This window comes from Aspergillus mulundensis (genome assembly GCF_003369625.1).
Source record: "Aspergillus mulundensis strain DSM 5745 chromosome Unknown scaffold_4, whole genome shotgun sequence".
Taxonomy (NCBI): domain Eukaryota; kingdom Fungi; phylum Ascomycota; class Eurotiomycetes; order Eurotiales; family Aspergillaceae; genus Aspergillus; species Aspergillus mulundensis.
In genome coordinates this window covers 2114337-2127201 of record NW_020797892.1, presented here as the reverse complement: position 1 = coordinate 2127201, position 12865 = coordinate 2114337, and the positions used below count along the sequence as shown (strand labels likewise).

Below are 12865 nucleotides of genomic sequence, written 5' to 3'. Positions count from 1 at the left end.
GAGGCTACGACGAGATGGAACTTATGGAAGTGGAGTCCAACCGCACAGAGCAACACCCAGACGAGGATCAGCAGGTTCAGGACACGGAACCTTTCCCCGCGTTGATTGACTCAGAGGAACAAATCATGACAGACGCGCCAAATCTCCGTCGTCGAGACCCTGTACAGGCGGCATCTTCCCCTGACGAGAACTACTGCGAACGCACCCCTGAGCGAGACCGGGTATTGGAGAAATTACGGGTCATCCTTGATTTGGAGGACGTCCCCGTTCCCTTCTGGGCATTCTGCCAAGTGGCAGACCTCCAGACTCTCCAAGGGTTGGTGCGCCAATTCATCGGGGCCCCAGATCTTACCCCCCTCGCGTTGCAAAGCTGTTTCGCTGTTCCCCGCTTGTGGGCGCAAAAGGTACCTAGGTTTGCCGATTACCTATCATCTTCGAGCGAGTCATCCTCTCGCTCCTCGGGACGGTCCAGGAGGTTGCCAGAGTTGGCAAGAGAACGAGACGGTGGCGTGTGTGTCTTGACCAAGACAGCCCTTTGTGACGTCGCTCACATATATGCCCACTGCCTAATAGAACCCAAAAAGCAAAGCGCCTCGGACAAATGTGCCCCGATCATCTGGACGGTACTGAAGTTATTTTGGCCCAGCGAAAAGATCGCACGGTGGAAAGATACTATCCTTCCCAACAACGGGCAAGGGGAGGATGGGCTGCATAACTTGATATGTATGTCGCCACACTTACAGCGTGCGTGGGCGGAAGGGAGATTCGCCTTACGGCCTTTGCGTTTGTCTGATGATAGGACGGCCATGGAGTTAGAGTTCCATTGGTTGCCGGTCATGGGCCACAGATACGACGCGGACATTGCAATCACGGCGCCGACGCTATCAACCAGAGGCCTCGACGAGGTTGACAATTTTTTTTTCTACAAGCCGACAGGAGGACGAACAGGCGAGAAGGTTATGTCCGGAGCTATTTTCACTATCAGAACCCCGGATCCTCAGCGACTTCCTCTGCCGAGTTTCGACTTACTCGAGATAGCGTGGCACTTGGCACGTATTGTTTCAATGTCTGCAGCGGGCTCCAGAGACGAAGACGGCTTTTCCTTTGATGACGACGACGATGCAGGAAACCATCTCTCGATGCCTGACAAGCTGATCGAGGACTGGATCCCTCCACCCCCGTCACCCTCGTCGTTTGCATCAGAAATACGGGGTCCTCACCTCAACCAATCCGTCGCCCATCAAAACCCGGACTAGCACCATTCAGCCAGTGCAGTCCGTTGACGATCACGCTATTGACTCTGCTGTACGTGCCGAGAGGGGAGAGGCGGGGACGGACTGATCGGAATAACGAAAGCTTTCTTGTTTGTATTACTCTCTTCATACGGTGTCGCTCTAAAGCTTTCTCAAGGCCTCGTGTAAACGCGGACAAACCTTCCAGTTTTTCATGGAGAGATGTCAGGACTTTTAGCTATGTTATCACAAATGGAAAACAACTAAGCACCTTCCTATATTGGCTGCATTGATTCAAAACATCAAGCCCACCAAACAACCTGCGAGAACCTACTTTGCATAGAGACCATGATACCAACACTTTTTAGGGTATGTCTAGAATAACACAATCTGGGCACTGGGCAGAGGGGGGTTTTTCGAGACACTGCCAGTACATCTTAAGAATGAGATACTATTATAGTATATACTGGAGTAAAAATAGGATTTACTATTATATAATAAAGAATTAAAAATATCGCCTACGAGCGCGAGAACGCCGTCTCCTGGAACCACACGGCCACCGACACAAAGACCCTGCGCCGCCTGCTCCCTGGCGCACGCACGCAGTTCATGCAGCAGCTCGAGGGCATTAACATCATGTCGTACTACCTCCCCACCGTGCTAATAAGCTCGGTCGGCCTCTCGAACCGCAATGCCCGCCGGCTGGCGGCGTGCAACTCGGTCCTGTACTTTGTGTTCACGGCTGCGACGGTTCCGCTTGTTGAGCGGGGTGGGCGGCGCGGGTTGATGCTCGCGTCGACGGGGGGCAGGTAGGGTTGTATGCTTTCTTGTGATTACGGTGTTGTTGCGGCTTGCTGAGGCGGCGGGTGACGAGGGCGCGAGGTTCGGGTCTGCGTCCATTGCGTTTTCCTTCCTGTATTATGTCTTCTTTGGGCTGGGGATGTTGGGTGTGCCGTGGCTTTATCCGACGGAGATTAGTTCGTTGCCGATGCGGACAAAGACGGCGGCTGTGGCGACGGCGACGAGTTGGTTAGGGTACCTAGTCTCCTTTTCTCCTATCTCGCGTCCTGATGGGGCTGTTCTGATGTTCCTATGCAGGATTACACACCTCGTCGTGGTCGAAATCACACCGATCGGGATCCAGAACATCGGCTGGCGATTCTGGATCGTGTGAACGGTCTTCATCGCGGCGTTTCTTCCTGTTATTTACTTCCTCTACCCTGAGACATGTAAGTCGCTATCTCTGCTCAGCATGGAAGCAGTCAACTAACCCTACCATACCCCAGCAAACCGGACATTGGAAGACCTCGACGCATACTACCGGTCTCAGCCGTCGCTATTTGTCACAAGGAATCCCGATGCTATCTGCGTTAAATGACCGCTAAAGTATATCCAGCACGAAGACGAGGAGATGCTCAAGGCCACGGAGGCTGGGGGGGCCGAATTTTGGCAACGGTGAGGCGCAGATAGTTGAACATGTGGAATGAACTGCACGTTTGAAGAAAGATTCTGACAGCGAGTCAACCTATTATTAAATATAAGCTAAACATGCAGATTAATCGCCCTGAAAGATCACAGATTCTTAAAGAATCAGTGACCAGACAGAGTGGAGTTCGGTTCGTGTTATGGTGGTGATGCCCAGGAACCAAGCATAATGGCATTGTTCTGGCTATGCACTGCTTTCTAAGCCACTCAAGACTGCCCATTTGTTATGCCGAAAACAATTGGAGACGTTTGTCGGTCGGACCCTTTGGTGGCTGAGTTGGGGCTGCAGACCCTGGCGCCCTAAGCCCCTGACAAGGCGCAGTATAACCTCATGGCACCCTGAACACTCAACAAAGATAGAAATATTGTTTGGAATCACTCAACAGCGCACGACAGTGATATTTGTTTCATCCAGAGGTTTTGTTCTCGAAATCTGCCTTCATGATCGGCACCTGGCAGCCTTGGGGATTCAGCCCCCAACCGCATCTCCACTTGGTGTACACGCCTCGACGTATCAAGTCCAACAGTTACCAGCTCAGCTCAGCTCCATCTCCACTGCCAGAGCCAAGCAGCCAAAGACGAGATGCAGACGAAACTAAGCGCCGGGCTTGTTGACTTCGCCGCATCCTGATTCCTGCCAAATCTCCAACCCAAATCTCCCCGGCCGTCACGGACGCACCCTCAGCCTCGCCCTCCTTTTCTCGACCCCAGCTGTCAGACTCTGATCTTTCCCTCCTGTCGCTGTCACTGTCACTGTCACTGTCACCGTCACCACTGCACGGTCTGTCCTTACCTAGCTGTGAAACCCCCGTCGCCCAGTCCACCACCTACCTCCAGCGAACCGCTTTCTCCCGCTCGAGGCCCGCCTAGCCTCGCCTCACCTCACCTCCCTTCCACCGCAACACCGTGCGTCGAAAAATCAATCCGCACCGCGACCGCAAAAATGGCCGCCAAATGCTACGACCGCGACGGCAACGAAGACGTCACCCGAATCCCCTGCTCGCAGGACGAAGACCCGGCCCAATGCTGCGGCGAAGGCGAGTACTGCGCGAGCAACGGGCTCTGCGGCCGCATCGAGGACGGCGACATGGGACTATGGCAGAATACGTGCTCGGTGCAGGATTGGATCGACGGGAATGTCACGACGTGTCCGACGCAGTGTGCTAGTATACGGAGTACGTCCGCCCTTAGTTGGAAGGGGATCTTGGGGAAGGGAGAATGCAAATGCTAATAAGTGATCAGATGGCGGAAACGGCGTCACAGCCTGCGGCAACGAGACCTTCTGCTGCACGGGCTTCGGCGGCTGCGACTGCAACAATTCAACGCAGACGTTTTCGCTCGCGGCGGTGGAGTTCGTCGTCACGAGTCTCTCGCCGGAGAGTACGAGCACCTCTATCTCCTCGAGCACAACCACATCTACAACCTCCACAACAACATCGACAACAACACCCACAGACGGCGGCGACAGCACCGGCGACAGTGATAGCGGGAGCTCAAGCCACCTGGGCGTCGGCCTAGGCGTGGGCTTAGGGGTCGGCATCCCGCTGGTGCTGGGCGCGCTCGCAGCGCTCTGGTTCCTGCGGCGGCGGAAGCGCGGCTCGCGCGTGCCCACGTCCGAGCCGAACTCCATGGAGGCGTTTGCGCCGACGCAGCAGGATAAGCATGTTGCGAATGTCTATGCGGATGCGAATACGGGTGCCGCGCAGGAGGGCTATGTGCAGCCGCAGGGGCGGCCGCATGCGCAGATGCAGGAGTTGCCGGCGACGAGGGGGCAGGAGGGGCCGGCGGAGTTGCAGTAGGGTTGAAGTGAGTTAGGGAAGGAGGAAGGTGGGTTGGTTTGGTGGTTGGATTGAAGTATTGGACCTCGAGTCCGGCGAGTTGGGTGGTGAAGTGTTGTTGATGCACCTGCAGCCATAGAGGCCGCGATGAATTTCATATGTATATAGTATAGTTATGTCATTATAATATCCACACAGTTAGTCATTCCACATTCAAACATCACTCCCCACCTGCACTGCATTATCGGATATCGGATTTAGAACGCCAAAAACCCAACCAACCCCCCAACAAGCGGGAACAGCCCCCGTACAGCATTAAGCACCTTCCACCGGCTTAACAACTCCCCAACCTCCTGCCCCGTCTTTTCCGTCACCGCATAAACTTCGCTTGCCCGCTCATGAAGTTTATCATTCGTCCCCTTCATAGCCGCAAACGTCCACGGCACAATCCCCACCGTCAGGGCCGCAGCAGCACTATACAGCGCCACCGCGTTCCTAGGCGCCAGGACATCAAGCGCAGCCGACTTCCCAGAGTGCGCGGTCCACGCGAGGTACGCGAATGCGGCGGCGGTGATGGCCGCAATGGGCGGGTTCTGCGCCTTGCCGCGGGCGTACAGCTCGCTCCATTGTTTTGCGAGGAGGGGTGCTGGCGCGCTGTGTTTTGCGGCTGAGGCTTGCAGGGCCGGAATTGTGGCGTAGCTGTAGGCGAAGATGTTTCCTGGTGCTGTTAGTGCGATTCTCGGGGGTTCTAATCGGGACTGGAAGGGAGGTAGGGGTTGTGTGACGCGACGTACCGGCTAGATATGCGGCTCCAGTGAGGCCCAGGGCCTGGGCGAGGCGGACTGGTGTGGGGTATTGGGACATTTTGGGTTTGTGGGAAGTTTGAGAGGTTCTGGAGTGAGATCAGGAGATCCGTGAGCTCTTTATAGGTAACCTTGAACAGGCTGGGCCAGGCCAGGGACGCTGGTGGGCCGGGTTTGGTGACGTAATTGATGTTGGGATCAGGTGACATCCTGTACAGATCAGCCCATTTTGCGGACACGGAGCTCAGTTCTCCTCCGGAAGGACTACTTCGTAAAGATTGCTTCTCGCATCGGACATACACCTTGCCGACTGTCTCTCACCACTCTTCGTGATTGTTGTGCTCATGGAGTGGACTCGGGTGGATCCGGGCTCAGTGGAGAGCCCACATCGGAGGTTGGAGACGCCGACCCCGACTTGTTCCTGAAGGATGGATGGACTAAAATACCCTGTAGCCCGCGTGCTAAGTGGTTGCAGTACTTTAGTTTAATCCCTTAAAAAAATAAAAGTTATTTTATTAGGTAAATAATAACTTACATGGCTTTTTAACTTAATAATTATATATTAGTATTATAATAACTTAATTTAACTTTTAAAAAATAATTTTAACTTATTTTAGGCTTTAAAAAGCCCTATATAAATATTTAAAGTTTTTAAAAAGTATTAAGCACTTATTTTTATTAAAAAAGTACTTATTTTTTTTAGGCTTAAATAAGCTAAAACTAAACTAAAAATTACTTTTTAAAAATTTTTAAAAACTAAAAGGTCCCGGGTTTAAACCTAGGTATGATTATATAATTTTTTTTATAAGTTAGTTAAATTAAGTAAAGTTAAAAAGTTAATTTATTATTTTTAATTAGGCTAATATAGTGGTAAAAACCTTTAAAAAGTATTAAACTTTTAAATTTTAATTTTATATATAAAAATTTAATATACTTAGCTTAGAAACAAAGTATTAACTCTTGCTTATTTAAACTAGTAACTTTAAGCTAATAAAAAATTATTATTTAAAATATATTTAAAATAGCCCTGTATTTAAAATTATAAAAAAAATAAAAAGTACTATTTTAATATTTAAAAAATTTATAAATTAAAAACCTAGCATAATTTTATAATATTAAGTTTTTTATATTTATTTATAAGCTTATTTAATTTATAAATATTTAAGCAAGCTATTTAACTAATAAAAATTAAGTAAAAATAACTAGCTATAATATAAAGAAATAATTAAAAGTAAAAAAAAAATAAGTAAATAGGTAAATTAATTTTATATTAAGGTTTAAGTAACTTAATTATAAAAGGCTTAAGCTTAAAAGCTAAAAAATACTATAATTAAATTAATTAGCTAAATATTTTAATAAATAAAGTATATATACATGCTAAGCAGCCCTATACTTAATATTTATTAAATATATTAAAGTTATATTACTAGCCTTTAACTTTTAAGGCTTAAACTAATTATAGTTAAAAGGCTTTTTAAATAGGATTTTACCTAGTATTTTAATATAAAAAACTATTATATATATTAAACCTAGTAAAAAGTCCTTTTTTAATATATTTAAAACTATTTTATTAATAGTTATTCCCTGTGCCTTATAAATAATAATAATATATATAAAAGTTAAAAAAAACTAGGTATAGTAATAGGTTATATTTACCCTAGTAAATTCTTACTTTAAAAAATAAATAAGTATAATATAATCTTTATTATTAATAATAACGCCTGGCCTAATATACTTATTAAACTTAATATAAATAGCACCCGGGAGATTTATATATAAATTAAAGTTAGGTAATTAATTAATATTAATAATAATACCTAAAAATTTATTTACTAGGCTAGCTTTAACCTAATAATTTTTTATTAATATAACACGGGCGCCTATATAAAAGTATAAAGTAAAATATAAATTACTTATATTTTTAATTAATATAGTTTTTATATTTTTACCCTTATATATAATATTAATAACTAAAACTATATAATTTAAATCCTGTAACATGTTATAATTTTAGGTAAAAACCTAAGTTTTTTTATAATATATATATAATATATTTTTAAAATTATTCTTGCCGCCATAAATTAATTATATATATAATAAAAAAAGTTTTTAATTATTTTTTATTACCTTATTATAATAAAGGTTTTGCAAAGTAGTTTTAAAAACTTTTATATATAAATTACTTTTATCCTGCTGCTAAATAATATTAAGCTTAATAATAATATTAAATAAATAATATAAATAGCGTGTGTAAACCTTATTAATATTTTTTAATAATTAATTATAAAATAACAGGCGCTATATAATAAATAGTAATTAGTAAAAATTTCCCGCAAAAATAAAACTAATTTTTTTAAAGTTATTATTAATAGTAAAAAATACTTTATAATAATGCTAATTAATTTACTACATGTATAATAACTTAAGTATAAACTTTTTATTAATAATAAAATAATATATATTAAAAAAATACTTTAAAGCACGCGCAAGTTTTATAAATTTAATACTTAATATTTTTACTAAATATTAATTAAAAAATAAAAAAGTATGTGTAAAGTATACCCTAATATAATATTTATAATAACTTTAGTTAAAGTAGTATAAATAATTAATATTTTTTAGCTAGTAGCCATGGCTATATTTTATAAATATATAAATATTAATTTAATTATATATATTTTACTAGTTTTTACTTAGTTATTTAAGTTAACTTAAATAAAGCGCGGAAAGTTACTAGTAAAAATAAATTAATAATACTTAATTATAAGATTATATAAGTGCTGCTGCTTAACCTTTAATTTTTAAATTAATATTTTAAAATATAATAATATAATAACTAAAAATATTATTTTAATATTATTTTATTATTTATATTTTATTATAATTTTAGGATACTTATTAATATAGGTATCCTAGTTATAAAAGTACTTAATATTATAATTTTTAAGTAAATTAGGATTTTTAAGGCGCGTGAAATTATTTTTTAAAAATTATATAATAAGCTTAACCCATGCTTCCTACTTTTTTTTATTTATTTACTTAAAATTATTATTATTATTCTTATTTAAAGCTAGAGCGGCAAGAACATAATAAAAATTATTTAAATAATTATAGGCTTTTTAATAAATCATATATATATTATAAAAAGTTAAATACTTAATACCTTTAATAATTTTTAAACTATTAATATTTTAAAACTAGTGGTAAAGTATTAGCTTTACACATGCTAAATTTTTAGTTTAATTAATAAAATACTTAAAAAAGTAATTTAAAACACGTATTTTTTTTAATATTAAAAATATATTTTAGCCATACTCCTATACTTATAGTTTAAAAAAAAAAATTAAAAAAGTAATATTTTTATACTTATCCAGGCGCTATTTATATTTAGTAAAAAAAAGCCTTTTTTAAAAGCACTATTAGCCTTTAAATTATTATTATTAGCCTAATTAATAGTAAATAACTATTCTTATTATTTTTTTAAATAATAATTAATATAAGTAACTATTTATAACCCCTGTGTTAAAGGTAAATAAAGTAAAAAATAATAAATTTTTTGTATTAACTAATCCTGCTTAAAAATTAACTTATTTATTAATTTTACCATAGTAAAAAAAGGGGATTATTTAGGTTTAAATATAAAATTAACTTTATTATTATATTCTTATATAATATAGTTTTTATTTTTATTTTTATAATATATTTAATAATATAATTTATTATTACACAAGTGCTTATGCAAGGTGCTATATTTATATTTACTAGCTAACTTATAAATATTAACTAGTTATAATAATTTAAATATAAATTATTATATTTAAAATATAGCTAGTAATAAAACACTTAAAAAGGCTTAGCTAAAAAAATATATTTTTAGCATGTAATATAAAATAATAAAAATAGTAATAAACCTTTTTAAATTTCTTTTATTTTTTAAGGTAGTATGCTTTAGAGCACTAGTATTTTTATATATAATTTAAAATTATAAATAAATAAGTAATTATATTATACTAATTTTTTAAAAATAAAAATATTATAAAATACTTATTTATTAGGTTAAACTCCTGTCTAGGCTTTAAATTAATTATAAATATATAAATATTTTAAAACTTTATAAATATATTTTATGCTTTAGGAAATATATATTTTATTTTAAAAAAAAATATTAGTGTTATTACTGTTATGGTGTTACAACTGTGTAGTGTTGCAATAACATAATCCGGCAGCCTAAGGCCACTAGGTAAAGAAACTTTAGTACTAAACTAGCTGCATGCCAAGGCAGCGGCTAGTTATATAATATATAAAATACTAAGTTTAACTTTAAACTTTAACTTAAGGGAATTAGTAATTAGTTTTTATTATAAATATATAATACCTTTTTTATTATAATAATTTATATTTTTTTAAGCTTACTATAGTATATAAACATAACTTATAGTTTTAATTATTTTTTTTTAAAAAAAAAAACCTATTTTATATAATAACTAGGTAATAAACTTAATTTTAAAGGCTAGTAAATAATACTTTAAAAAAGTAATTATAAACCCTAATTTAATAATTAACTAATATACTTAAAAAAAAAATTATAAACTTTTAACTAAAGAATCCCAAGGGTACCCTTATTATTAAACCCTAAATTATATAAAAAATATTAAAATATAAAAAACCCGCCCAAGGGCAAAAAAAAAATAGTAAAAAAATTACTAAAAAACTATAGGTAATACTAAAAGTAATTCTAGTAAAAAAAAAAAANTAATAAATTACAAGGGCTAAAGCTAACTAGTAAATATATAATATACTTATTTAATTTATTAAGTAATTAATAATCCCGCGCTAAATAAACTTTAATAACCTTATAATTTTAAAAAAAACTACTAAAGGGGTTATAATAATAATAATATAATTTAAAAAAAAATTTTAAAAAAATTACTATCCATAAAACTATACTAGGCAAATAATATTAAAAAATTTAATAATTAAAAGTTAAATATAAAAATATACTTTAAAACCTTCCTAACCTACTACTTAAATAATAATTATAAAATATTTTAATTTATTAAATTCCTAGTGGAGGACCGCAGGCGGGAATAGTTTAATATTTATAAAATAAAAACTATATTTATTTAAAAAAAATTTTTTAACATGCTAGTTAAAATAATTAATAATAAAATAATGCTAGTTAATAACTTATTAATTAAGTAGGGTAATATAAAGTAGTAACTATAATAAATTATTAGGTAATTTATATAATTACTAAACTAAATTAAAAAATACCTATCTTATAAGTATAAAAATAATTAGTATTAAAAACACCTATATTAAAAGATCCTAAAAAATATATAAAAAAAGTTTTTTATTTATAAATACTAAGAGCTAAAACGCTATAATAACTATATATTATACTTAATAAGTATTAAAAATAACATACCTAAATAAAAAAAAATAATCGCGGAAAAAAAAAAAAGTTTCTTAATTAAACTTGCACAAGGCTATTAATAACTAAAGTTAGGGTGCTTTTTATTACTAAAAAAAGCATAAAAATAAATACTAGTATAAAATAATTTAATAATTTAAATAATTTTTTATTTATAAAAAAGCCATACCTAGGTAAATGCCTAAACTATAGCCATGCTAAATATTTTAAGTAATATTATTAGTTACCAGGCAAAGGTTAGGAAAAAAAAACACTTTTATAATAATAATTTTTCAGTAAATTTAATAATATAAAAAATATAAAACCTTAAAGCTTTACGCGGTATAAGCTTTAAAAATTTATATAAAATAAAAAAATATACCGCGGGCCTGGGTAATTTAAGTAAAAATAAAAAAAAAATAAAAAATAATAATATATAAGGGTTTTTATTAACTTTAAAGTAAAAGTAAATTTTATAAACCAGCGTTGGGTAAAGTCCTACCTAATATAAAGTAAAAAATTAGCTTATAAAGTACGTGTAGTTAATAACTATATAATAATATTTTATAAAAAATATATACTTATAGTTTATGCTAAAGATTTTACGTGTAATATATAGTATTATTAATAAAATTTTAAAGCTATTAATATTAATAATTATAATATAATTTTAAAATTTTTGTAGCTGCTAGCCGCGATACCTATTTTAAATTAATAAATTAGTAAGTAAATATATAATTAAAAAGTAAAATATAATCTTAAATACTTATAATATATAATAATAATATAAAAATGCGCTGTAAAAATTACTATAAAAGTTAAAGTACTTTTAATATAAATTTTTAAGTAAAAAAACCATGTTATAATATACCTTAATAAGGTAAAGGTTAAAAAAATTTTATTACTTAAATAATATTGCAAATATATAAATATATTTTTTAAAGCAAAAGCAAATATTTTTATATTTTATTAATTTTATAATTATATAATTAAGTTATAACCCGGTGCTAAGCCTTTAAATAAGTATATTTATTTATTATTTTTAAAAAAGCTTAAGATTTTACATAAATATATTAAAAAAGTACTTAAAAAAAGCTAAATATACCTATTAAAAAGTCCTGCGGGAGCTTTAGTACTATTTATATTAAAAAAAAATAGCGGCCTATGTCTTTGTGTAAATTATTAAGGCCTAAATATTATTATAATTAAAAATATATACTTACTACTACTACTTAACGCGACCCTTAACTATTTAAAAATAAGGAAAATCTTTATATAATTAGATTTATAAGACGCGTACCATAAATTCTAAATTTATAAGGGAGATAAATAAAAAACAGTGTTTAAAATATAATTTAGGCTTTATAAATACTAAGTTATACTATTTAAACTAGTAAATATACTAGTAATATTTTAATTTTATATAAACCACGCCCTAGCTAGGCTAATTAACATAATTTATATTACCTATTTAAATAATATTATTATCTTTTTGGAGAATAAGAAAAAATATAAATAGTTTTTAAAAGATTACGTAATTTTAAGTTATATATAAAAGTTAGTAAATACTTATTTTATATTAAAAAGATTAACTTCTTAGGCTTTATTATAACTACTAATAAAATTAAAATAAAACTAGAAAGAGTCTAGACCATCGCAGAGTGGCTAATACTAAAAAATATAAAAAAAGTAATATTTTTTTTAGGATTTTATAGCTTTTATTAAAGGTTTATTAAAAATTATAGCTAAGTCGCGGCAGCGCTATTTAGCCTTATAAAACTTAATATAATTATAAAATACCTATTAAAAAAAGGCCTTAAAAGTATTTAATATATTACGCCTTAAATTTATAAAATAACTATTATTATAATATTTTAACCTAAAACTATATACATAGTTATAAACTAACGCCTTAGGGTACGCTATTATTAAAGTATTATTTTAATTAATAAAAAATATATAATAGTACTTAATTACCTTTTAGTTTTATAAATTAAAAAACATGAAAACCCGGTATAAAACCCATAATTTTAAAATACTTATAATTATAAAATACTTTTAAGTCTAGAGATATTACCTTAAGGGTAATAAATTTTTTATTAAGGTACTTATAAATTATAATAATTTATAATAATTTATAATAATTTATAATAA

At 34.0% G+C, this 12865-nt stretch overlaps 3 protein-coding genes across 3 annotated transcripts; 2 read left to right on the top strand and 1 right to left on the bottom strand.

Moving 5' to 3' along the window:
* Positions 1-14: 14 nt before the first annotated feature.
* On the top strand, positions 15-1256 carry DSM5745_05133 (uncharacterized protein; the record flags this gene model as incomplete). The annotated part of the gene is made up of 1 exon (XM_026747149.1): positions 15-1256. The coding sequence occupies one exon, from the start codon at positions 15-17 to the stop codon at positions 1254-1256; it is 1242 nt and encodes a 413-aa protein (XP_026604629.1).
* Positions 1257-3660: 2404 nt separating this feature from the next.
* On the top strand, positions 3661-4516 carry DSM5745_05132 (uncharacterized protein; the record flags this gene model as incomplete). Its single annotated transcript, XM_026747148.1, has 2 exons — positions 3661-3892; positions 3960-4516. 2 exons carry the CDS (start codon positions 3661-3663, stop codon positions 4514-4516), a joined length of 789 nt encoding a protein of 262 aa, XP_026604628.1.
* A 236-nt stretch (positions 4517-4752) lies between these two features.
* Positions 4753-5359, bottom strand: DSM5745_05131 (DUF1772 domain-containing protein; the record flags this gene model as incomplete). Its single annotated transcript, XM_026747147.1, has 2 exons — positions 4753-5213; positions 5290-5359. The coding sequence occupies 2 exons, from the start codon at positions 5357-5359 to the stop codon at positions 4753-4755; spliced, it is 531 nt and encodes a 176-aa protein (XP_026604627.1).
* Between the last annotated feature and the right edge of the window lie 7506 nt (positions 5360-12865).